The 23,988-nt window shown below is 43.2% G+C and overlaps 3 protein-coding genes across 3 annotated transcripts in view; 1 reads left to right on the forward strand and 2 right to left on the reverse strand.

Annotated features, from left to right (window-relative positions):
• tpp2 (tripeptidyl peptidase 2) overlaps window positions 1–13,842 on the forward strand; it is a 16,629-nt gene extending 2,787 nt beyond the window's left edge. The window contains exons 5-29 of the mRNA XM_080884839.1: window positions 1–43; window positions 186–349; window positions 437–591; window positions 684–760; window positions 845–972; window positions 1,109–1,357; window positions 1,454–1,569; window positions 1,661–1,832; window positions 1,939–2,096; window positions 2,185–2,261; window positions 2,345–2,451; window positions 6,075–6,229; window positions 6,334–6,450; window positions 6,551–6,651; window positions 6,727–6,823; window positions 6,918–7,055; window positions 7,190–7,434; window positions 7,827–7,905; window positions 8,856–8,894; window positions 9,307–9,458; window positions 9,548–9,644; window positions 9,747–9,877; window positions 10,388–10,637; window positions 10,759–10,878; window positions 10,972–13,842. The exon at window positions 1–43 is cut by the window's left edge and continues 13 nt beyond it. Coding sequence (XP_080740965.1) covers window positions 1–43; window positions 186–349; window positions 437–591; window positions 684–760; window positions 845–972; window positions 1,109–1,357; window positions 1,454–1,569; window positions 1,661–1,832; window positions 1,939–2,096; window positions 2,185–2,261; window positions 2,345–2,451; window positions 6,075–6,229; window positions 6,334–6,450; window positions 6,551–6,651; window positions 6,727–6,823; window positions 6,918–7,055; window positions 7,190–7,434; window positions 7,827–7,905; window positions 8,856–8,894; window positions 9,307–9,458; window positions 9,548–9,644; window positions 9,747–9,877; window positions 10,388–10,637; window positions 10,759–10,878; window positions 10,972–11,061 — 3,257 coding nt within the window. The 3' untranslated portion in view covers window positions 11,062–13,842. The remainder of the gene's footprint in view (window positions 44–185; window positions 350–436; window positions 592–683; window positions 761–844; window positions 973–1,108; window positions 1,358–1,453; window positions 1,570–1,660; window positions 1,833–1,938; window positions 2,097–2,184; window positions 2,262–2,344; window positions 2,452–6,074; window positions 6,230–6,333; window positions 6,451–6,550; window positions 6,652–6,726; window positions 6,824–6,917; window positions 7,056–7,189; window positions 7,435–7,826; window positions 7,906–8,855; window positions 8,895–9,306; window positions 9,459–9,547; window positions 9,645–9,746; window positions 9,878–10,387; window positions 10,638–10,758; window positions 10,879–10,971) is intronic.
• Window positions 13,843–15,454: 1,612 nt separating this feature from the next.
• On the reverse strand, window positions 15,455–17,817 carry mettl21ca (methyltransferase 21C, AARS1 lysine a; the record flags this gene model as incomplete). The annotated part of the gene is made up of 4 exons (XM_080885134.1): window positions 15,455–15,840; window positions 15,912–16,029; window positions 17,488–17,648; window positions 17,721–17,817. The coding sequence occupies 4 exons, from the start codon at window positions 17,815–17,817 to the stop codon at window positions 15,455–15,457; spliced, it is 762 nt and encodes a 253-aa protein (XP_080741260.1).
• Window positions 17,818–20,208: 2,391 nt separating this feature from the next.
• mettl21e (methyltransferase like 21e) lies at window positions 20,209–23,723 on the reverse strand. Its single transcript, XM_080885889.1, has 5 exons — window positions 23,399–23,723; window positions 21,546–21,718; window positions 21,332–21,449; window positions 21,138–21,235; window positions 20,209–21,037 (listed from the first exon to the last, which is right to left on the reverse strand). Exons 1-5 carry the CDS (start codon window positions 23,448–23,450, stop codon window positions 20,708–20,710), a joined length of 771 nt encoding a protein of 256 aa, XP_080742015.1. The 5' UTR covers window positions 23,451–23,723; the 3' UTR covers window positions 20,209–20,707.
• Window positions 23,724–23,988: the final 265 nt, after the last annotated feature.

Here is a 23,988-nt window from a genome sequence, read left to right on the forward strand (position 1 = left end):
CTGTATATGACTGTGTGCTTTGGCACGATGGCGTCACATGGAAGTATGGCCACCTTTAATTTTCTTTCCCCTTCTGTATCCTTACAGTTTTTTGTTGTTGTTTGTTGTTTTTTTTTTTTTTTACCCTTTCTTTTCACAACCTTCCCTTGTTTACCAGTAATCTATTTGTGATTTGTTCCCTTTAGGGCTGTAGTTGACACTTCAGAGTGCGGAGAGCTGTCCCAGTGCACTGTGCTGAGCTCATACAGAGAGTCACATGAGTATGCCACGTTAGGAACTGTCGAGATGCTTAACTATTCTGTTAATATTTATGATGACGGCAACACGCTCTGCATAGTCACCAGCGGAGGTGAGCCATCCCAGCGCATTAGATTCCTAATATGCCTAATAGTCGGGTATTCACACATGATCTAATGCTGCTTGTGCGCTCCTAAAGGGGCTCACGGGACACATGTGGCAAGCATCGCAGCAGGCTACTTCCCAGAGGAGCCCGAACGTAATGGTGTGGCCCCGGGTGCCCAAATCCTGGCTCTGAAGATTGGAGACACCCGCCTCAGCACCATGGAAACAGGCACAGGGCTCATCCGCGCGGTATATTCCTCAAAGTCCTGAGAATATAGATTTAAAGAAAATATCTGTATATGTTTGCACCATTTTATTCTTTATTTGTCTGTCATTTAAAGATGATTGAAGTAATCAACTACAAGTGTGACCTGGTTAACTACAGTTATGGGGAGGCCACACACTGGCCCAATTCAGGGTAAGTACATGGAGAGCAGGCGCTGCCTCTGTAGCTCCTCGTTGCTTACTGTTACTCATTTGTCGCTGTCTTTTTGTCCTTCAGGAGGATTTGTGAGGTGATCACTGAAGCTGTGCAGAAACACAACGTGATCTTTGTGTCAAGCGCGGGAAATAACGGCCCCTGCCTCACTACAGTCGGCTGCCCAGGAGGAACCACCAGCAGTGTTATAGGTACACGCTCGGATGAAACCAGTGCTTCTCAAACTGTTAAGCCTGCAGTGGGTCCTAGACCACGGATTGATAACCTCTGGATCAAAACATCTGTCCAGCCATGCTTGGTTTCATTTTTGCTTTGTTCATTCTGCAGGAGTTGGCGCATACGTGACGCCAGACATGATGGTGGCAGAATACTCCCTGAGGGAGAAGCTGCCTCCGAACCAGTACACCTGGTCATCGAGGGGTCCCAGTACCGACGGGGCCCTGGGGGTCAGCATCAGCGCCCCTGGCGGTGCCATTGCATCCGTGCCCAACTGGACCCTTCGTGGTACCCAGCTGATGAACGGCACATCCATGTCATCACCTAACGCTTGTGGCGGCATCGCACTAGTCCTCTCAGGTGGGTCTAGTGAGATGTGATAATTCAGCCTGCTGTGTGTAGAGAAATGTGTGTGAATTCAAAGCTGATGCTGGTGTTTGCTGTTTTGTGAAAAAGGATTGAAACAGAACGGGATCCATCCCTCAGCTCCTGCTGTGAGAAGAGCGCTGGAAAACACTGCTCTGAAGGTTGATGACATCGAGGTGTTTGCACAGGGCCATGGAATAATCCAGGTACTGTGATTGTAAGACTTTCAACCTGATATTCTGCCATTTCTTTCCCTGATAGATGTTAAACAAATGTATCGTTTTGTCTTCCTCTCAGGTGGAAAAGGCGTTAGACTACCTCACTCAGCACGCCTCTTTACCCACAAGCCACCTAGGCTTCTCGGTAAGTGTGGGAACACAGAGAGGCATCTACCTCAGGGACCCAGCCCACGTTCTTGGACCCACTGATCACGGAGTTGGAATTGAGCCCATCTTTCCAGAGAACACAGGTACTTTCATACATCATGTTTTTATTTATTTATTTTTTTGTTCTTTTTGTTCTTTTTTTCTTTTTTTTTTTTTTAAGAATGTAGCTATCTTCTTCTTCCATCACAGGAAACTCTGAGCGAATCAACCTGCAGCTTCACTTGGCGCTCACGTGCGCTGCCCCGTGGGTCCAGTGCCCCTCCCACCTCGAGCTCATGAACCAGTGTCGTCACATTAACGTCCGCATCGACCCCGTTGGACTGAGAGAGGGAGTCCACTACACAGAGGTGGGCACCACGTGAAGGAGAGAATGAGTCAAAAAATCGAGCTCATGTGTCTGTGTGCACTTACGTTCACTTTGAATTTGTCTTTCAGGTGTGTGGGTATGATACAGCAGCTTCTACCTGTGGGCCACTATTCAGAGTTCCAATCACAGTTGTTATCCCTGCCAAGTAAGTCAGTACATGCTTGCCCCCCGCTCCGCATAAGAGGTTTGTGTGTTTCTCTGTCTGATGGATCTTCTCTCTTCCTACAGAGTAATAGACAGTCGTAGTCATGAGGTGTGTTTCACAGACGTCCACTTTAGACCGGGCCAGATCAGACGCCACTTCATTACTGTTCCTCAGGGAGCCTCCTGGGCAGGTTGGTGTGTCTCTGTTTTCCACTGACACTGTGCTAACGCTGGGCCTGATCTGCCTCCCTTTAGAGAACTGGCCCACATTAGCCAAACCCTAAGTAGCAGAAGTTGGACTAATTTCCATGGGGAAGCGTCATTGCTTGGTCTTGCGGGATCACTCCTATAGTTGGTTCCAAATTTGTGCACAGCAATTTAGTGGTGCCTTGCAGGTACCAGCTTTTTTTTTTTTTTTTTTTTTTTTTTTTTTTGTGCCCAGTACCATTCTATGAACGTTTCTATCATATCTATACGGTCACAGTGATGGAAGCTAATATTAAAGATGGTGAAGGTTAAAAAAATGAGATTGGGTTTGGAAATATAGTGTACACCAGTCACTCAACTACAGGGAGTGCAGAATTATTAGGCAAGTTGTATTTTTGAGGAATAATTTTATTATTGAACAACAACCATGTTCTCAATGAACCCAAAAAACTCATTAATATCAAAGCTGCATGTTTGTGGAAGTAGTTTTTAGTTTGTTTTTAGTTTTAGCTATTTTAGGGGGATATCTGTGTGTGCAGGTGACTATTACTGTGCATAATTATTAGGCAACTTAACAAAAAACAAATATATACCCATTTCAATCATTTATTTTTACCAGTGAAACCAATATAACATCTCCACATTCACAAATATACATTTCTGACATTCAAAAACAAAACAAAAACAAATCAGCGACCAATATAGCCACCTTTCTTTGCAAGGACACTCAAAAGCCTGCCATCCATGGATTCTGTCAGTGTTTTGATCTGTTCACCATCAACATTGCGTGCAGCAGCAACCACAGCCTCCCAGACACTGTTCAGAGAGGTGTACTGTTTTCCCTCCTTGTAAATCTCACATTTGATGATGGACCACAGGTTCTCAATGGGGTTCAGATCAGGTGAACAAGGAGGCCATGTCATTAGTTTTTCTTCTTTTATACCCTTTCTTGCCAGCCACGCTGTGGAGTACTTGGACGCGTGTGATGGAGCATTGTCCTGCATGAAAATCATGTTTTTCTTGAAGGATGCAGACTTCTTCCTGTACCACTGCTTGAAGAAGGTGTCTTCCAGAAACTGGCAGTAGGACTGGGAGTTGAGCTTGACTCCATCCTCAACCCGAAAAGGCCCCACAAGCTCATCTTTGATGATACCAGCCCAAACCAGTACTCTACCTCCACCTTGCTGGCGTCTGAGTCGGACTGGAGCTCTCTGCCCTTTACCAATCCAGCCACGGGCCCATCCATCTGGCCCATCAAGACTCACTCTCATTTCATCAGTCCATAAAACCTTAGAAAAACCAGTCTTGAGCTATTTCTTGGCCCAGTCTTGACGTTTCAGCTTGTGTGTCTTGTTCAGTGGTGGTCGTCTTTCAGCCTTTCTTACCTTGGCCATGTCTCTGAGTATTGCACACCTTGTGCTTTTGGGCACTCCAGTGATGTTGCAGCTCTGAAATATGGCCAAACTGGTGGCAAGTGGCATCTTGGCAGCTGCACGCTTGACTTTTCTCAGTTCGTGGGCAGTTATTTGGCGCCTTGGTTTTTCCACACGCTTCTTGCGACCCTGTTGACTATTTTGAATGAAACGCTTGATTGTTCGATGATCACGCTTCAGAAGCTTTGCAATTCTGAGACTGCTGCATCCCTCTGCAAGATATCTCACTATTTTTGACTTTTCTGAGCCTGTCAAGTCCTTCTTTTGACCCATTTTGTCAAAGGAAAGGACGTTGCCTAATAATTATGCACACCTGATATAGGGTGTTGATGTCATTAGACCACACCCCTTCTCATTACAGAGATGCACATCACCTAATATGCTTAATTGGTAGTAGGCTTTCGAGCCTATACAGCTTGGAGTAAGACAACATGCATGAAGAGGATGATGTGGACAAAATACCCATTTGCCTAATAATTCTGCACTCCCTGTATTCATATCATTGAATTCAGGCGTTCCAGCCGCTTCCACGATCACAGGTGTGTAAAATCAAACACCAAGCCATGAAGGCTACTTTTACAAACAGTTATGATAGAATGAGTCGCTCTCAGGAGCTCAGTGAATTCCAGCAAGGTATGTGATAGAATGTCACCTGTGCAACAAGCCAGGCGGGAAATTTCCTCACTGTTACATATTGCACAGTCAACTGTTAATTATAGCTTAGATCCAGTGAAAAGATCTCGTAATGCTTCAGTTACTGAGTCAGCAGAGCATTGGTGACTTTTATGCACTGTGAGCCTCAGCTGTTGGTGACTGCTCTCTATAACTTTAAGCGGTCTGCCACTTCATGGCTGAGTTGGTGCGTTTCCTAAATGCTTTTACTTTGCAGCAGTACCACTCTTCGCTGATTCTGTAAAATCTAGGATGGAAGAAATTTCTGACTTGGTGCCGTGGGCCCATCCTATTACAGCACCACAGTCGAATTCAGTGAGCTCTTTAGAATGACTCATTCTTTCACAAATGTTTATAGAGGCAGACTGCATGGCTGGCTGTTTGATATTGTTTTATATATCTGTGGCAAAGGGAGTGAAAGCACCGCAACAATTAGGTGTGTAGCCCAACATGTTTGACCATATAGTGGATATCTTGATTGCGCACGCCTCAGAATAATTGAAGAATCTGATTCTTCTTGTTCTTGTTCTTCTTTGTTCTTCTTGTTCTTCTTTGTTCTTCTTGTTCTTCTTTGTTCTTCTTGTTCTTGCTCTTCTTCTTGTTCTTGCTCTTCTTCTTGTTCTTGCTCTTCTTCTTGTTCTTGCTCTTCTTCTTGTTCTTGCTCTTCTTCTTCTGCTGCTGCTGCTTCTTCTGCTGCTGCTGCTTCTTCGGCTGTATCCCAATTCAGGGTCTGCAGCCTTAAAGTACGCAGCATCAACGATCCTCAATGGCCACGTACTTAAAGACCGCTAAGGCCGGAAGTGCGAGGCTTGTGAAATGGGATGGTCTAGCCTCCGTTGCGCTGCGCAGGTTGCCTAGCAACCATGATACTAATAGCTGGATACGTTTCATACAGCATTGTCTGACAGAAATGAAGGAGAAAATCTTTTGTTTGTTTGTTTGTTTGTTTGTTTCTACATGAGCTTTGATCATTCTCTGATTAAGATCAGCTATTGAACGGCGTATATTTTAAAGTAAAGGCTTTAAGACCAAGTTAGTACAAACGTCACTAATGTCACATAACTTTGCCGACATGTGGCCAACAGTAATGTTTTAATGTTCTTCATTATTAAACATTTGCACATAAATAAGTGACATAATATTCAGTACTTACTTAAAGTTTACTCTTCGGGCGCCCCTTATCCGCCGTTTTTTTTCCCGGCAAAATTATCCACACCACCGCCGCGCTATGCATTCTGGGATATGTTGGGCCACGAAGTCTACACCGCCACGTCCTTAAAATTCAGGGAAATGAAGGACGCATTTGAGGACCGCATTTCGAGCAGCCTTCGAATTGGGACAGCCTTCGTCGCATCGCTGTGACGTAATCGGCCTTAAAATGCGGCCTTTAAGGCTGCAGACCCTGAATTGGGATACAGCCTTCTTCTTCTGCTGCTGCTTCTTCTTCTTCTTCTGCTTCTTCTTCTGTTTTTTTAACCTCTGTTCTTGTCTCTCTCTTGCAGAGGTCACACTGACGTCTCATTCGGGAGACGTCTCGTCAAAGTTTGTTCTCCATGCAGTGCACCTGGTCAAACAGAAAGCCTACAGAGCAAATGAGTTCTACAAGTTCTCGTCACTATTGGAGAGAGGCTCACTAACTGAGGCTTTCCCTGTTCTGGTGTGTATATTTATATTCTCTTGGCTTGGATTCAACATGTAAATTATGATGTGGAAAAACAAAACAGTGTGGATAAGCACTGTGCTTTATAATCTCTTCTCCAGTCAGGTAAAGTGGTAGAGTTCTGCATTGCACGCTGGTGGGCGAGCCTGGGTGACGTCACGGTGGACTACACCATCGCCTTCCATGGGCTCAACACGTCTCCGTCACCCCTGCACATAGTAAGAACAAAGAGAACAGCAACAGCAGGAATTAAGACGCTGCTCAGACCGTATCGGTTCTCTTCTGTCTCTTTTCTGACTCTGGTTTGTGACTGCGCAGCATGCCTCGGAGGGAGTGACGAGTTTCGAAGTGTTTTCACCACTGAGATACGAAGAAGTGTCTCCAACTATCACCCTCAAGTCGTGGGTTCAGCCTCTGAGGTGAGTGTAGGTGTGCACAATTTGGTTCTAACTTTAGTTGTAGCTCCTTTATTGAGCCCATTGTCTGTTTTGTAGGCCCTTAAGTTCAAAGATAAAAGCGTTGGGGATGAGGGATGTTCTGCCTGATAACAGACAACTCTATGAGATCGTGCTCACCTACAGCTTTCACCAGGTAAAACCACCTGCACAACATATGAAGAGGAAAACGTAGCTTTTTTTTTTTTTTTTTGGCCATGTGTGTATAATCTTCTCCTGCTTGTTTTCAGCCCAAGAGTGGAGAAGTTACACCCAGCTGCCCAATGCTGTGTGAGCTGCTGTACGAGTCAGAGTTTGACAGTCAGCTCTGGATGCTGTTTGACCAGAACAAGAGACTGCTGGGCTCTGGTGACGCCTATCCACACCAGGTACACATGAAGACCATGCCACAAGGAATGCCTGTACACGCATTTCTGAACCGTTCCTTCATACCTGCAGGTTGTACCTGCTTTATGATGATGGGAAAGTGGATTTTAAAAAAAGAAATGTTTTATTTTTACAGTATTCTTTAAAGCTGGAAAAGGGAGACTACACTATCCGGCTGCAGGTCCGCCACGAGCAGTCCAGTGAGCTTGAGCGACTTAAGGATCTGCCGTTCGTGGTTTCTCACCGTCTCTCCACCACCCTCAGCCTGGATGTCTACGAGACACATCGCGCTGCCCTCATGGCCAAGAAGAAGGTGAATTCTGTCACCTTGTCCCCGGGTGCCACACAGCCTTTCTACGTCACAGGCCTGCCAGATGACAAGTGAGTCAAACCCACCAAGGGGCCAGACATATTTAGTCTGCATATCCATGCTCCAAAACTCTTTATTTCCTGTGGCCTTGCACCGCAGCACCATTTTTGGTCTCTAAATAGATTTGGTTGCTCTTTACACGCAACATTTCATTTCATCCACTTCAATTACCACAGATACTCTCTGTGGTATGCAGCTGCAAGCTCGTTGGCTAATGACTGACTCGTCAGTGAGCATGTGGTGTCACAGTCAGACCAGGTTTTTGTAACCATGATGATGATCATTATCTCTAGACTTCAAAACAGGACCACAAACCAGTGTGAAAATACTTCACCTTTAAAATATGTGAGTCTTTATTTATAATTCTGAATTTATTCTCTTTCTTCCTTTACTTTGTTTACAGGATCCCGAAGGGAACGAGTCCAGGATGCTACCTTTCAGGCTCTCTCGTCGTGCCCAAGAGCGAGTATGGCAAGAAAGCTGTGAGTAGCTTTGTTCTTTGTAAACTTCGATACTTCAAAGAAATATGTGGTCCTGCTCATCAGGACCCAAAGTCGTGCTGGATTTCACATTTCCTGCCAAGCATTCACTTAGATGCATTTAATGTGAAGCCGGCAGGACTCGCAGTCCTGAGGATCAGAAAACACCGGTGCTCGATTGCTCCCCTCCACGCACAAACCTGTTGAAGTTGAAGCCTGATATATTTTTTTTCTCATTCATTTGGCTTCTGTTTCAATCCAGAATCAATCTAATGTGGTAAATGCGGCTCTCTCACACATTGAATACAGCTGAGTCCGATTGTTTGGAAAATTTGGAAGAATTTTAGTTGGAAAAGACAAAGATTTTTTTTCCCAACTAAATTAATGTGAGGGGGATTTGCTACTTACCACTGGGCCTGGGGGCTGTTTGCAATAACCCTGCCAAAATTTGCTCTACAATTGTTTTGTTTTGTGTGCAGAGCCTGTTCTCTTGGTTTTTCTTAGTTTGCAAGCACTCACTTTAACTTCCCTAAAGACGCTTCGTGAATCAACTCTTAATGTCTTTCTTTCCCTTTTTTTTTTTTTTTTTTTTTTTTTTTTTTTAAGCTTGTGTGTGTTCGTGGCTTTACTTGGTGGCTGCGGCGCAAAAGACTTCAGTTTGAACTCTAGCAGCCATTTACAGATCAGTGTTTTCCACTTATACTTATATAATTATCAGAACCTATATAGTTCTGATAATGCACTGATTGCATTCAGTTTTCCCTGCTGCAGGAATAAAGGAAATAAGTAGATCAGATGTGTTTAGATTTAAATCTAAGACCACACGTTTAGTGAGCAACAGGTAGGTGTGCGGACTCTCCGAGTCTGCCAGTGAGGATGAAATAAAGAGAGAATCCTTTTTTCTGGTGTGCTTGTGTTGTCTCTTCCTTACTGTGTGTTATTCTGACCACCAGGGGCAGGCCTCAGCAAAACGACAAGGGAAGTTTAAAAAGGTACTGGATGAGCTAGAAACACTGTACAACAGAGCGTCCACTGCTCTCCTACCATCTGGAAATGGCTTACTCTTTGCCTTAAGCTAGGATTTGTTACTTCTGCTTTATCATTTCAAAGCATGTCAGTATTTCTGTTCTTTGATGAATTGTTCGACAGAGTAGTTAGTTTTCTGGTGGTCAATACAATTATCTTTTTAGTTATAATTGAAACTTTTATAACTGGGTATTTTTTCCTTAATTTAAAAATCAGTGAAACGGGAGGATTTTGGTGCTTTAAGTTAGCAGAGGGTGAGAATTTGGGATATGATGATGGATTATGTTGAAGGTTGAATGACTTTATTTCGACTGAGCTGGTTTGTTTGTTTGTTTGTTTGTTTTGTGCGCGTGTGTGTGTGTGTGTACATTTATGCAGGATGTCATTCCCGTCTTCTACCACTTAATTCCTGCTCCCAACAAAACAAAGAATGGAGGGAAGGAGAAGGACAAGGAAGGAGAGAAGGAGAAGGACGTTAAGGACGAGTTTGCAGAAGCTATGAGGGATCTGAAGATTCAGTGGATGACCAAGTGTGTGCACTTTCTCATCTCTTATGTCCGCCAACGCTTCAACTCGGCTTCATTTCTCGCTCATCCGTGTGTCACCTTTTACTGTTCAGGTTAGATTCCAGCGCTGTTTATGACGAACTGATGGAAAACTACGCCGACTACCTGGCACTGCATGTGCAAAGGCTCCACCAGCTGGACTCGGAAAAGGTGAAAGAGGAACGGGGAATGTGCCAGGAGTCGTGGGACGGAGTTTAAACTGTGCGACCTTGTTGACTCACAGTCATTTTTTTTCTTTTGTTTACGTTTAAGGAGCGTGTGAAACGCCTCAAGGAGGTGGTGTCAGCAGCAGACCTCGTCATCTCCCGCATCGACCAGACAGCCTTGGCTGTTTACCTCACCATGAAGACGGACCCACGGCCGGACGCCGCTTCTATCAAGAGGTATGTTGCTCCAAGGAGCAGCGTTAACACCACAAACTAGTTTTAGTAAATATTTCAGTCTAGCTTAAGCATGAACCCCTGAGAAGGTGTTCCACACATAACAAATTTTATTAGTTTAGTTTGTTTTTGGCAGCTCAAACAAGAGCTCAACTCTTCAATCCATTGAAAACCTACTAGAAAAAAACCCTTGATGTTGTTTTGTGACCTGGCTCATATTTTTCTGCAAACTCCAGGCATTCTGTTCTATAAACAGGCATTCTTTACCTTAGTTGTACATGAAGTACATTTTAGAATTTAGGCTCCTTTATTTGTTTGTTTTTTTTATAAAAAAAAAAAAGAACAATAATAATAATAAATTTATAAAGCGCCTTTCAAGACACCCAAGGACACGTTACAATAGGATAAAACACATAATGGAAAAATGACAAACTGAAGAACAATAAAACAAAAGCACAATTAGGCTTAACGTAGCCGTGCTGCTCTTGACCTCTGGTAATATTTGTGTATCAGCGACATGGAGAAGCAGAAGTCGTCCCTGCTCGACGCTCTGTGCAGGAAGGGCTGCGCTCTTGCCGACCAGCTCCTCCTGCCCCCCTCGTCGCAGGATGGCGCCGGGGCTGTCGCCACGGGGCAGACGGTGGCTGAAGAGCCTGCAGAGGAGGCGGCCAGCAGCTCTGATGACATCCTGCAGAACATTTCCAAAGCCCTGATGGATACATTCTGGGAGGTGCAGAAGTGGGCGGAGCTAACTGAGTCCAAGGTAAGAGAAGTCAAATTGGTGTTTGTTTGTTTTGGGTTTTTTGTTTTTTTTTTGGGTTTTTTTAAGATTTGGGGTCATGGCTAAAGTTTTCTTTCTGTGTTTCTTTGCCTTGGCTGCTCAGGTGTTGATGTTTTCATATAAACACGCTCTGGTGAACAAGATGTACGGGCGGGCTTTAAAATACGCCTCAAAGATGGTGGAGGAGAAGCCCAGCAAAGAAAACATGAAGAACTCCATCCAGGTACGGCAGCAGTGACGGCCAGCACATGATGACGTCTTTTTCACTGCAGTGATTTTTAATTATTCTTTTTTTTTTCTGTTTCTCGTTCCTCAGCTCATGCGTCACCTCGGATGGACACACTGCGCTGCTTTCAGCGAGAACTGGCTCCCCGTCATGTACCCCGCCGACTACACGCTGTTCTAGGCAACGGCGCGCACACACCTGCATGCACGCTCGGGCAGCACAGCCACCCACGGTCCCATCACATGACAACTACGATATCATGTCCCTCAGGGTCACATGGTCTATGCATTCAACCAACCAGCTGCCTCCTCAAATTTTTTTTTTTTATTTTTTTTTTTTTTTTTAAAATGTAATTGTTGATGAACACCAAATAAATGATGACGGCGAGCGTAAGTGGAGGGATCATGCTCATCCTGAAGTTACCTTTAAACATGTTGTCGAGCAGCCTCGGCTGTTCAGCAAGAAAAACAACCAATAAATGAGTTTTTAAGAGCTCTGAACTCTCTCGAGGGTGGGCTTGATTCTGCAGCTCAGTCGTCGTCCTTTATTTTGCTGTCATCCACAGATTTTTGGAGGCATTCACATCCACCCCATTCTCAGCTGTCTGGACTTCAATTCACATGAAAAACCTCATTGTCTGGTGTAAATACTGTAAAAAAACAAAACAAAAGGGCCACGACCCGGTTTATTAGCGAAGAAAACAAACTGACTACTCAAAGCTTGCTGTTATACTTCAGAGAGAAGACGGAGGACTCGCTGCTGCACACGTGCAGACACACGGCGCCTGATCCTTGAGTTAAAAGGGAGTCACAGACAGAGCTCAATCTCCCTTTTTTCTTTTCTTTTGATTGTCCAGCCCGCCTGGGTTAAAGCTACCATTTATTCTTGTCTGTCTCAGAACACACAACAGTTTTGAGGTGCCTTTCTTCATGTACCTTGACCTTTTCTGATGGGATGAAACACAGGTCGTAGGGGGAGGATTTGACCACAGGAGGCGCTCATCCGCTTTCACCCATCAACCTTCAGTGGTGTCGACGGATGCGTCGAAGCTCGTATCAGCAGCGCGACGAGCCGCGTGCTCGCTGCGTCACCGCCGCCTTCGACAACCACCTAAAACAGACCTCACTAACGTCACGATGCAGTCGCGGGCAGCGGTAGGATGTTCGGATCTGGTTTCATCGTAAAACTTTCACACAGTGTTAAGACGAGTTTCTGTGCAGCAGTCACGGCGTTGCACATGTACACAGTGTCATAAAATAATGTACATACACTCATAACTTACAGTATATTAAGATGCAATAGGTATATAACACAAAAATATTCTAATCGATGTGTTTTGAGTATATGCATGTCTTCTAGGATGTAAGGAAGCATAGTTTTGTGGAAGCGGATTTTCAGTTTCTATTTGAATGATTTTTAATCGCTGACGGTATCCTCTGATGTTGTTTTCATGTGTGCGTGTCTGTGAGTGAATATTATTTGTGAGGGTGTTTTTGTGTACATCGACATTTCTCCCAGCGAGACTGTAACGAAAGCCATTTAGAGGGGAGCTGAGCATAAGTTTTGTTTTTTGCTTTTGAGGACTAACACAGTGCTTTTGTCCAATTTATCTAATTTACACAGACCTTAAATTACAGCTTCTGCAAGTTGTGATTTTTGTTTTTGTTTTTTTTCTTTGAACTTAATAGGTCTGGACATTTGCCATGTGCCACATGTTTCTCTACTCAAAATAATCCAGGCGAGGTTGGTGCCTGAGTAGAGCTCAGAGTTTATGATACACAATGCTCATCTGCTGAAAAGTGCGTGTGTGAGAAGTGAGTGAGGTTTGCAGCTAATGTACATTTTATTTTCCTCTCCTCCTTACCTTGGAATGGGCGCGGCTCTGAGGCTTTGTGCATGCTTTTTCTTCATGTAGTGACGATGTGATGTGTAAATGGTCGACGCTGCCGTGTGCAAGCATAGGAAAACGGTGTAGATGGAAAAAATGCTTCTAAAAATAGACAAACCTCACAACATGCTTCTGAAAGCTGTTCAGCAAAAATTCAAAGGGTTGTATTTAAGGGTGTATCTAACATGGACAGATCTCCCCCCCCCCCCCCTTTTTTTCTTTAAATCCATAAAACTTAAAGTATGATTTCTGTTTCATCACTTTAACCAAAGAACGATTTTCCACGTTAAGCTGTTTAATCATCGCTGCATGTATGAAGGCATAAACCATATCGGAGAGGAGGTGGTGGTGGTGTCACGCCCCACGTGTGAAGATGAACCCTCACCCTCCGGTGTGGATTTTGTGACTGTTTATGGTCTCATCTTTCCCTGATGTTGTTTTAAGACCTCTCTCAAGTGGAATGTCCATGCCTACGAATGTAAAAGCAGCTGCTTTCGAGCCTCTTGTCCTCAAGGGGAGCAGAAAAATCTCTTCTGGGGGTGAATCGGTGGTCACAAATCATGCTTCTGTTTTTAGCTTCTCAGCAGCAGTCTCAGGTTTCTCTGCTGGAATCCATTTTTCTTTTTTTAAATCTTCTCTTTTCTCCTTTTTCTGGAGTTTTGGATTGTTTTTCAGACAGATGTTGCGTTCAGGGCTCTGCTATCAACAATTACACGCTGCCAATGACAGTTTCACTTTTAAAATAATTTTAAAAAGGCCTTAACGTTCACCACAGGACTTTACCATCCACTTCATGGCACCAAACAGACGTCTCATATCTGTTGCTCTCACTCTGCTGGTGTCGAGAAAGACTTCAGAAAAGCTTCTTACGGTTGTGTTTATATTTATAGTCATAAAATCTAGTAAATGCCAATATTTTATCAAATGTTACGAGATAAGGTTGTATGCTCTTAGTATTATTTTATACCTATTCTTCCTTGATGACGTGGGAAAGACCCCGAGCTACTGTCACTATTTTGTGGTCACATGGAATAAGTCACAATCAGAAAAATGACACTGAATAAAAATATTTGGAAGAATTCACGTGTTCACTGAGCATCACTTGCACATACAGCAAAAGAGACTTAAAAACGGTACAGCTGACATGCCAAAAAAAGACATTTCATAGCTTCTTTATACTTACTGTGGAGGGCCGAGAGAGCCGAACATGAATAAAATAAATACTTAAAATTGGGGGAAAAAGTTCAATTTCAATTCACTTCATTTAAGCCATTTAATATTTTTTTCCTATTTTTATGACATTCTATTGACTAAATATTTGACTTGTTTGACATTTGTCTACTTCCAATTTTAATTAATCACAGTTCTTTAATGGTGTGTTTAATATAATTCCTTTTGGCACTTATGGCCCTCCATACCCCACAGCCCAGTGAGTCCTGTTCAGATGATTTGTTTTATCCCAAACACAGTATATTTAAGAGAAAATCTTTACATCTGAGAAGCTGCCTCTTATACTACCATCTGAGGAAAAAGATGGCTAAAAGTCATCTTAAAAGACAGTTCAAGTCTAAACAACAACAAAACCATCTGCATTAAACTGACTATTTATAGGCCTTCAAGGATAAAAAGTCTGATTTCTTTGGGGGAAAGTGAATATGTTAGGTTGTTGGGAAGCCGATCACCCATTAAAACCAGGGTATGTAGAAGAGCATCTCTGAACACACAGCATGTCAAACCTTGAAGCAGTAGCAGAAGACCACCACTACTCCTGTTGGCTAAGAACAGGAAACTGAGGCTACTCACATGGATTCACCAAAATTGGACAACAGAAGATTGTAAAAACGTCTGGATTTCTGCTGTGATGTTTAGGGTCAAAATGAGATGTAAACAACATGAATCCTACTTTGGATCAATGGTTTAAGCTAGTGGTGGTGTAATGGTGTGGAGGATATTTTTAACAGCACAACTTAAGTATTGACTCTTTATGACCACAGTGTACCTGTCTTCTGATGTTAACTTCTATCGGGATAATCCACAATGTCCCAAAGCTCAAATAGTTGCAGAGTGGTTGTTGTTAACATGGAACAAAATCTCTGAGACGTGTTTAAATCTATCCCATGAAGAATTAAAGCAGTTCTGACGAAAAAAAAAGTGGGTCCAACCCAGTAATAAAGTGGTAGGTAAGTGTGTATTGACTCTATTTAAGTATTAATTACAAAATATGAGTATAGAGTGTTGGGGGATGTAATATAACTCTACAAAAGTGTACAGGATGTGTGTTATCAGCATGATATAGAAAATTTTCCTATATGAAGGTTATTGTCAACCAGTGTAACACGCACCCCCGAGAAAGTGTCTAATGAGTCTAGAAAGGACTGCACCATAGAAGGCAGATGATTTTCACAACACATTTTCAGCATCCTTGAATTTGGTATCCGAACATTTGTTTAGCAAACGTCACTGCCACAGCAGATCCAAACTCACACTCATCTCCTCAGATTTTTCTTTTATCCCCCACCAACATGTATAAAACAGCAGGTAACAAATTTTAGTTCAAGCTCATAGCAGCATTAGTAAACACTGGATCATTTCAATGGATCCATTTGAGTTGCTGGCAATTCGTACACTTCAATGGCTTATCCCATGGGAGTGTCTCAGGAAATCTATCCACACCTCTTTGGCCTTTCAGTCTCTACTTGTTGCCATGAAGATCTTCATCTCTCCATCCTCGGCCAATAAGCTTGTGTTAAAGGCCTTTTTAAAGTTCTCAGTGAAAGTCAAGTCAGACTCAAACCTGACCTTGTTGGCCCAGATTAGAGTTGTTCCCGGTTTGCAGAAATGCTTCATGGTGACCAGGAGCTCATCCAGGAAGTCATGATGGTAGACCACATCGGCTGCTAGCACGTAGTCGTAGCGGTAGACCGATGATGGGTAAGTGCGCTCCAGGTCATAGCCCCATGACAAAGTTGCTACCTGGGGCGTGTGTCTGCAGTGGCCCCTGGTATTCCTGCACAAATTGACCCTCAGGTTGTTCAGGACCTCTGGTAGGTCTGTGGCTGTGACCCAGCCACCTGAAAGAGAAATAACAAAACATGTAGAACCTCGCAGCTCTCTGAAAACAGCTTCATCTCTGCCTATGTACCAAGGAGTGCTGCTACGACAGACACAAGGCCGGTTCCTGCTCCGATCTCCAGGACTGCTTTATCCACGAGATTGATCTGTTCTCGATGAGTGTCCAGGTAATGACAGAGAGCCAACCCCTGAGGACATATGTACATATTTAATCTTCTCTTTATAATTAGCAAACCCTGTTCGATTTAGTTAATGTCAGCCTGTTTGACAAAGCGAAATAGACTAAAACCTCTCAAAAAGTAACACATTGACATCTACCAGACTGGAAAGGTTACAAAGCTGTTTCTAAGGCTTTAGGACTCCAGTGAGCCACAATGAGAGCCATTATCCACAAATGGAGAAAACTCGGAGCAGTGCTCAACCTTCCTAGGAGTGGCCAGCCTACCAAAATTACCCCAAGAGTGCATCAACGACTCATTCAGGAGCCCCCCACCCCCAGAACAACCGAGAGCTGCAGGCCACACTTGCCTCAGTCCAGGTCAGAGTTCTTGATTTGACAATAAGAAAGAGACTGGGCAAAGATGGCATCAATGGGAGAGCTCCAAGGAGAAATCCACTATCAACCGAAGTTTAACTTTTTACAACATTTGAATCCTGTTACCTTAAAGGTGATACAGAATTTCATAAAAGAAACATCATACCAACAGTCAAACATTCTGGTGATAGCGTGATAGTGCTTTGGAGTGTCAGGACAACTTCCTGTAACGGATAAAACCATGAATTCTGCTCTCTACCAGAAAAATCCTGAAGAAGAATGTCCAGCAATCAGTTCATGCCATAAAACACATTTCGGTTATGCAGCAGGACGATGAACTGCAAGACTCTATATCCATTACTTTTCTAAGCATCCTTTTTTGACTCCCTATATCAATTTTAAGCACTTTATATTCAAGTACAGAGTAGGATCATTCTTTCTCGATGATTCTGTCCCATATTCCTTCTGCAGCAAGCTCAAACATTCAGCCAGAGTCATTAAAAATTATTTTCAGCAACAAGAAGAACAAGGGGGACAGAGCATGTGTCTGACCCCCTTGTTCCAGCAACCAGCCTGCCAAGAACCTCAAAAATCTGTGGGCAGGGGTATCCAGAACTGGTGAGGTTGTTTTTTTGTTTTAGTGTTTACTGCAGTTGTTGAGGAGTAGAAGTACTGATGACATTTGTTTTGTATGTACCGCAAATTTCAGTGCAGCACTTCTCACAGCAGTTAATGTAAGTGATTAAAATACAAATTTCTTGCCAATATTTGAAGCACTTACATAAAAAAGTAACTAAAATTTTGACCCAATCAAATGGACTGCGTTATCTGATGAGTTCACCAAGTTTGTTGTGGAGATAATCCTTGTGAAATCTTCAGATTTCTTCACAGTCGTCACAAACACATTTCATGGATGCAAAGTCAGCTAGCTGAGCTTCTGTGTCCATCTGAGTGATGATGATGATGATGCAACGTGGTTGAAAACTTCACAAAAATATTTGATCAAAATGTCAAAGAAATACAGAAGGTCTGTGATACAAGACAGAAGCTGGTAATATTAGAGAAAATGATTGCATGCAAGCTTTCAAATCAGGGAAACAGTGCTACTCACTGCCGGCCATATCATGCCAGCATACGAGTCCAGAGCCTCTTGAATGATGATCTCCTGGCCGACATAGTTGTACACCTCTTTCCCAGCTCTGTAGAAGAAACATGGAGCCCAGGCTGGTCTCTGCTGCTTCCCTACAGATGACTGATCTGTTTGCGAATCATCTGAAAGATCTAAATGTCAGGTACTCTGATCTGATCTGAATCAAACACATAACCCACCAAGGGTTATCCTACCTTTGTCCTCCTCTTCACTTCCATTTGTCTCCTCATCTTCTTCTTCACTTCCCATATACATGGTTTCTTCCAGAGAGGTTGTGGACAAAGTATCCATATAAAATGCTCTGCAATGTTAGACAGTTAACTGAGACATGAGTCCATGTAGGACTGTATGTTAAACAATCCTCTAAATATTGTAAGTGCCTCACATACCTTTTGCAAGCTTCAAATTTGAGAAAGATCTCAGGAGCCACCCGAATGCATCACAGAGACCTCGGACTGAGGTGTTATAGAGCATCCTCCAGGACACACCCATCATCATCACAAGGGCACGGTGATATTTTTAGAGCAGTACCCATGAGAAATAAACACAAGCAATATCCCGGAGCAGAACACACGTAGAAGCAGACTCACACGGACATGCTACAAAGACGAGCCAAAGAGGAAGCCAAAAGGAGAGAGAGAGACAGAATGATATCAGCAGGCTGAGGGTGGGGTGGCGGGGTTTGTTGTCACCGGTACTTTTTGACTTCTCAAAGCTGGAACTTTGCAAAAACCTGCACGGTCTGTAACACCATACCCAGATGTATTAGGAATTCATGTTAAACCTGTAGAAGCTGGTATTTTTCTAACTTTTAAAGTTAAGAGATAACTTTACATTAACTTGAACACCACCGTGAGTTCAAATCAGTCCACGTATCGTTTATTGCGATAGTAAGTAGTCTAAAAAAAGTGGAGACACATGGGGCCAAGAGGGGAATCAAGGCCAATACATAATTTATGCTTGGCTTGAAGGCATCTTGGCAGAGAGCTCCCAAGTTTGTGTTGTTTCAATTAATGCCTGCTGTTAGGCAGTCAACAACTGTAACTCCTGCATAAGGAGGAAGAAAAAAGAGAGAGACCAGAAATAACAACATGAAACATGCCTGAATGGAGGACATCAGCATTATGTCCATTAAAAAGCTTTTAATAATTTTGTATACGCCTTTTAATTAGTAATTAAAGGGATGATCACCATGTTTCCTCAAGAGGTCAAAGCTCAAGCAGCACTTTTATTTCTTGATCGTTCACGTCTCCTGCAATCACCTGCTTTTGCAGATGAAAATGTGGTCTCGTCTATTTAAAAAAGTGACGTGTGTAACGTGGAACATGTCCATGTTGTGCCTGCTTTTCCTGCAATGCCCTCAACTGCTTCACCAGAGATGTAACAGGATCAGCCCCCGAGAAAAGAAGCAAGCTTCAGTAATATAAACCTCAGTTAGACCACCCTCAGTTGCATGAAGTACCACCTCCCCACCCTCCAGTTTCACCTATCGTCCAGCTAAATCCACTCACATCCTAAAACACGAATCCATCCAGGACCTTGGGATGCTTTGACACATTAATAGAAAGCATGCAGTGGTTAAGTCATTGCCCGGTTGTGCTACCGATGCCAAGCAGCCTTATTTGGATAAAAGATGGGAGTTTTTAAGCTCGATGACAGGCACCACAAGTCCACATTAATCTTCAGCTGTTGAGTATTTGTTTTTCTTAATGGTGGCTGTGACATTTACTGACACCAGCTTAGATAGCTGCTTTGTTAAACAGATCTTCACCTCTCCTCTACCTCCGCAGCCAAACTGCGCATATGCTCTGAGCTGGCAGAAAGAAGAGGAACGACCGGACAGAAATGAGCCAAGATGTGTCGGAAGATTTGGAATCAAAAATTAGGCATCAGATTTTATAGGTCACATGAATAGAAAGTGACGGGAACCTTCCTTTTCCAAAGCAGCTAATAAGGCTCATTGGGGAGTTTCCAAAACACAAAAAAATGTGTGCCTAGTATGTACTGCCCAGTATGGTTGTGATCTTTCATTTGACCTCCTGAAGTTGTTTGCTGGTGAAAAATTACCTGCAATTCACTGTAAACTTAAAAAAATAAAAAAAATGTTTAAAGTTTAATATTTAATGTTTTTGGGTGCAGGAGAAGAACCCAGAATCACCACCACCAGCCTGATACAAGACCATGCTCCAATGCTGTTCATGCCAAATTCTCATTCTCACCATCCAGCAGAAATGCAACTCATCAAACCAGGCAACATTTTTCTTCTGTTGCCCAATTTTGGAGAGCCCCTGCAAATTGTAGACTCAGTTTCCTGTTCTTAGCTGACAGGAGTGGCACTCAGTGTGATTTTCCACTGCTTCGAGGTTTGATGTGCTGTGCATTCAGAGATGCTCTTTTGCATATGCTGGTTGTAACAAGTGGTTATTGGACTTACCTACGGGTACACACCTTGGTTTCATCTGTTCAAAGGACATCGTTCATACCCAATTTTGCAAACCTAAGCTATGTTATCATGAAGAGGCTTTCTCCTGCAGTTCTTCCAAGCATACTTCTTCAGTCTTTTTTAAATTGTACTTTCATGAACTTCAACATTAAACGTGCCAGCTGAGGCCTGTAGAACCACCTTGGCTTGTTTGCAGTCTCACACACACACAAGGTGCAGCCCCTTTCATATAGTCTTGATGAGTTCATATTTTTATTTAAATTTTCAAAGAAATAACTTTCATAGCAGCTAATTTTCAATCTAAAAAAGTTTAAAATAGAAAACATTAAAAACAAAAACAAAAAAAGGAGGTAAAGGTTGCAGTTTTCTATCATTTAATCCCAAAAATATAAAGCCTGACCCGAGGATGGTGATAGAGAACAAGTTGCATCCCCCTTCCTCATGGTCCCCAGAAGATATTTTATACAAGAACCATTAGTGTGTGTAATTTTATTAACCTTTAAACAGTCCGAGACACAGATGTGTGCTTCTCCAGTCCTTCCAGCAGTGATAAAACCTGATCGCACTGCACACATGAAGTCACATAGCAAAAGACCTCTTATTGAAAATCTCTGGGTTGTCAGAAACATTATTTCCCACATCACCAGTGCTGTGAGAAGACTGGATATGAGCAACGTGACCCTCAGAGGCTCGACTGAGCAAAAACACAAACACACACAGTAAACCCATCCAGTTCCTTCAGTGTTTAGCAGCCTCTCTGAGGTCCTTGGTCGTGCTGTCCCTCCTCCAGGCTCGGTACAGCTTGATACTCAGACTGGGAAGGTCGTACAGCTCCTCTAAGTGAAAACACTGCCGGAAGCGATCCACGAAGCTGTTCTCCGGATCCAGGCGGAAACGCATAGCCCACAAGATCTGAGTGTTTTCCTGGCACAGGTATTCAAAGGTGTCCATCAGCTCCTGTAGGTAAGGGTGGGCGTACACCACGTCAGCTGCCAGGATGTAGTCGAAGCGATGAGTGGCACATGGGAAACGCTGATCCAACTCCTGACCCCAGATCAGCTCAGTGACCTGAAAGCAGAGGTGGGTGGGTTGATTTACACACACACTTTCAATCTTTAACTCTTATGGTGATACTCCTGAATGTGACGCTTTAAAATATAAAACCCACTAGAGGGGTGTACTTGCACCGGCCCTTGGTGTTACGCGTCACATTGTACTGGAGATTCCCCAACACATCAGGTAGGTCAGTGGAGGTCACCTTAGCACCTGGAGAGACAGTAAAAGTAAAATTGAGGAATAACTATGGAGGAAGAGAAAAATAACTTAACAAGATTCAATCTAATCACTGGCTTGTGTGAGTACCTAACAGGCTGGACACGATGGTAACAAGCCCAGTTCCAGCTCCCAGTTCGATCACATTTTTGTCCAGCAGGTTGTATTTGTCTTGGTTGTTCTCCAAGAAGTGACAGAGCACCATGGCCTGTTAGAGGGAACCAAGTATATATTTTTTAAGTGACAGGGATCAAAATTATGAGCATACATCACATCTAAACTCAAGGACAATTTTTGGGCTCACTGAGGGCCAGAGCACAGCTCCATAGAGGTCTGTGGACTCTTTGATGAGGATCTCCAGACCAGAAAAGACGTATCCCTCCCAGACCTCGGGACCAGTAACAGGCGGGTGAAACTGCCGTGCCATTATGGCGCTGGCTAGTTCTGCATCCACAGCAGAACCTGCTTTGCAGGCATCTACAGAAGAGGCAGATATCATATTAACTGTGTTTATATAGAGATACTTCACAGTAAGGGAAAGCAGGATCATCAGACATGATGGACAAATTTTAGGTAAATTCTCTGATCTCATGTGTCTTTCTTCACTGGGATTACAACAGCAATTCCAAAAAAGATTAAATGCTTTGTAAAAATCCCCCAAACTCATATTGTATTCACAGTAGAACATAGAAAACATTTTAATGTTTTTTTTAGTAACATTGAACTATTCCATGAAAAATATGAGCTAATTTTGAATTTGAAAGCTACGGTACGGAGCCCCGCAAGGGACATGGGAGAAAAAAAATTACGATGAACTTTTGCGAGATCTCGCAAAACCTTTGCGAGATCCCGAGTTAGTTTTGCGAGATCTCACAAAAGTCCGGCTTAATTCTTTTTCTCCCATGTCCCTTGCGGGGCTCCGTACCGTACCGTAGAAAGCAGCATCACGTCTCAGAAAAGTGTGAATGGAGGCAACGAAAGGCTGGAAAAGCAAGTGGTACTAATAAGAAATAGATGGTGGGACATTTTGCGACTAATTAGGTGAATTTGCAACATGTTAGAAACTTTCTTAGAAAAGAAGTAAAGACGGGCCGATCACTGATTGGCAAGTGTGCAAATTTCAGATTAATGTTCCTAACATAAAATTGTGAGGACTTCTCATATCTCATCACCTGCAACATAATATTATCAAAAAAAAAGTCTGAAATCTGGAGAAATCTCTGTGCGCAGGGATCAAGACTGCAAAGGCAGCACTGTGCTGGACAGTACCCTCCAGGAAATGCTAGTTTTGTTAAAGGTCACCGGTTCATCTGACCATGTGTTGCAACATCCTCTTCTATGGAAATAAGGCTGCTGTGAGGTCTATTTTTTGTCATTTCCAGTGTGTTTGTTTTTTGTTGTGACTGGTCTTTGACACAAATTACTCTTAGATGTATCCGCTTTAGGCCCGTGACCTGAAATCCCATGTTACACATTACACATTTTCTAACCCATGAAATGAAAGCCAAGGGACAGAACAAAATCACTTGAATTACAATATATTTAAACCTTTCTTTTCTCCAATGACACAGACACACACACACACACACACACACACACACACACACACACACACACACACACACACACACACACACACACACAAAAAAACATAAGCCAACTGCTCCATCTTTTATTCACTACAGAACTGTAGAAGCTCCAGCACAGGATGGCTGTTCTATGTGTGCAACACTGTGGCAGAGTGGGAGCAGAAATCCTACACTTTCATCTCACAGGCAATAATACAACAATAAGCAGAACTGCTGAAGTACTGGAGGTTTTTTTGTACTTTTAGCATCTCAGCTCATAATGCCTCTCTGATCCTGCTGCATTTGTTTGTAACTCCAGCCGGTGAGTCACATCTATTCAGAGCGTCTGACCCACAACTTCAGTTATGCAATGCTACTTTAGAGAAAAGGTCAGGGGAGCCCACCGAGCCACAATGCAAAGGTTGAGTGAGAACAGGGAGAGCTCAATTTAGAGCTCTGTGTGTGTAAATAGTAAGCAGATCTATCAGCAGAGCCACACTTCTTGCACGGTCTGATATCAGATTCATACTCGGTGCCACAATGCCAGCATTTATCATGTATTCTCTATATGTTTTTTTTAATGACTCACCTTTGTGTCTGTTTTTGGGATCATCCATGGTCTTGGGTTGCTGTGTCTCCATGACTAAGGGAAGAAACAGGACAGGAACGTCCAACGCAGGAGATCTGATAGCAGCCAAAGCAGTCCTTGGTTTATAATCAAGGCTGAAGTCTTTTGAATTTGGGTCACTGTGGATCCTGATCCCTAGGATTGTTAACGATTGCCTTCGGTGGTTTTAAGTTTCACACAAACAAAGTGTTTTCCAATTTCTTGTCCAGGACTCCCACACCGAGGCTCACTGTACCCGATATCTCAAGCTCTTTCTGGGCATGCTTAAACTCAAAGTGCATGAAGCAGTAACAGTGACTGACAGCAACAGCTGCACCGCCGGCTGCTGAACCGGAGCTGGAGAGGGAAGTGGAATAGAAATCTTTGATCTTATTCCAACAATTTAACTTGCAAGATTGTGAAGTTTCTTTCTCATCTGTGCAAAAGTTTAAACGTGTTTGTTTTTTCAAGTCAGGGTAGGTAGAAGTGATAGCGCGGATAAAAAGAAGCTGAAATAAGACCTGAAAGAAGGAGTTTGAAAACCTGCATCTGTCTCAGTTTCATTGACACAC

This window comes from Rhamphochromis sp. 'chilingali' (genome assembly GCF_963969265.1).
Source record: "Rhamphochromis sp. 'chilingali' genome assembly, chromosome: 6".
In the NCBI taxonomy this organism is placed as follows: domain Eukaryota; kingdom Metazoa; phylum Chordata; class Actinopteri; order Cichliformes; family Cichlidae; genus Rhamphochromis; species Rhamphochromis sp. 'chilingali'.

Coding starts and splice junctions, on each gene's coding strand:
- mettl21e (XM_080885889.1), bottom strand. CDS start 23,450: ATGGAGACACAGCAACCCAAGACCATGGATGATCCCAAAAACAGACAC. Junction 21,450..21,545: donor GAGCTGTGCTCTGGCCCTCA/GTGAGCCCAAAA, acceptor TCCCTCTAACAG/GCCATGGTGCTCTGTCACTT. Junction 21,038..21,137: donor GGTGCAAGTACACCCCTCTA/GTGGGTTTTATA, acceptor CTCTGCTTTCAG/GTCACTGAGCTGATCTGGGG.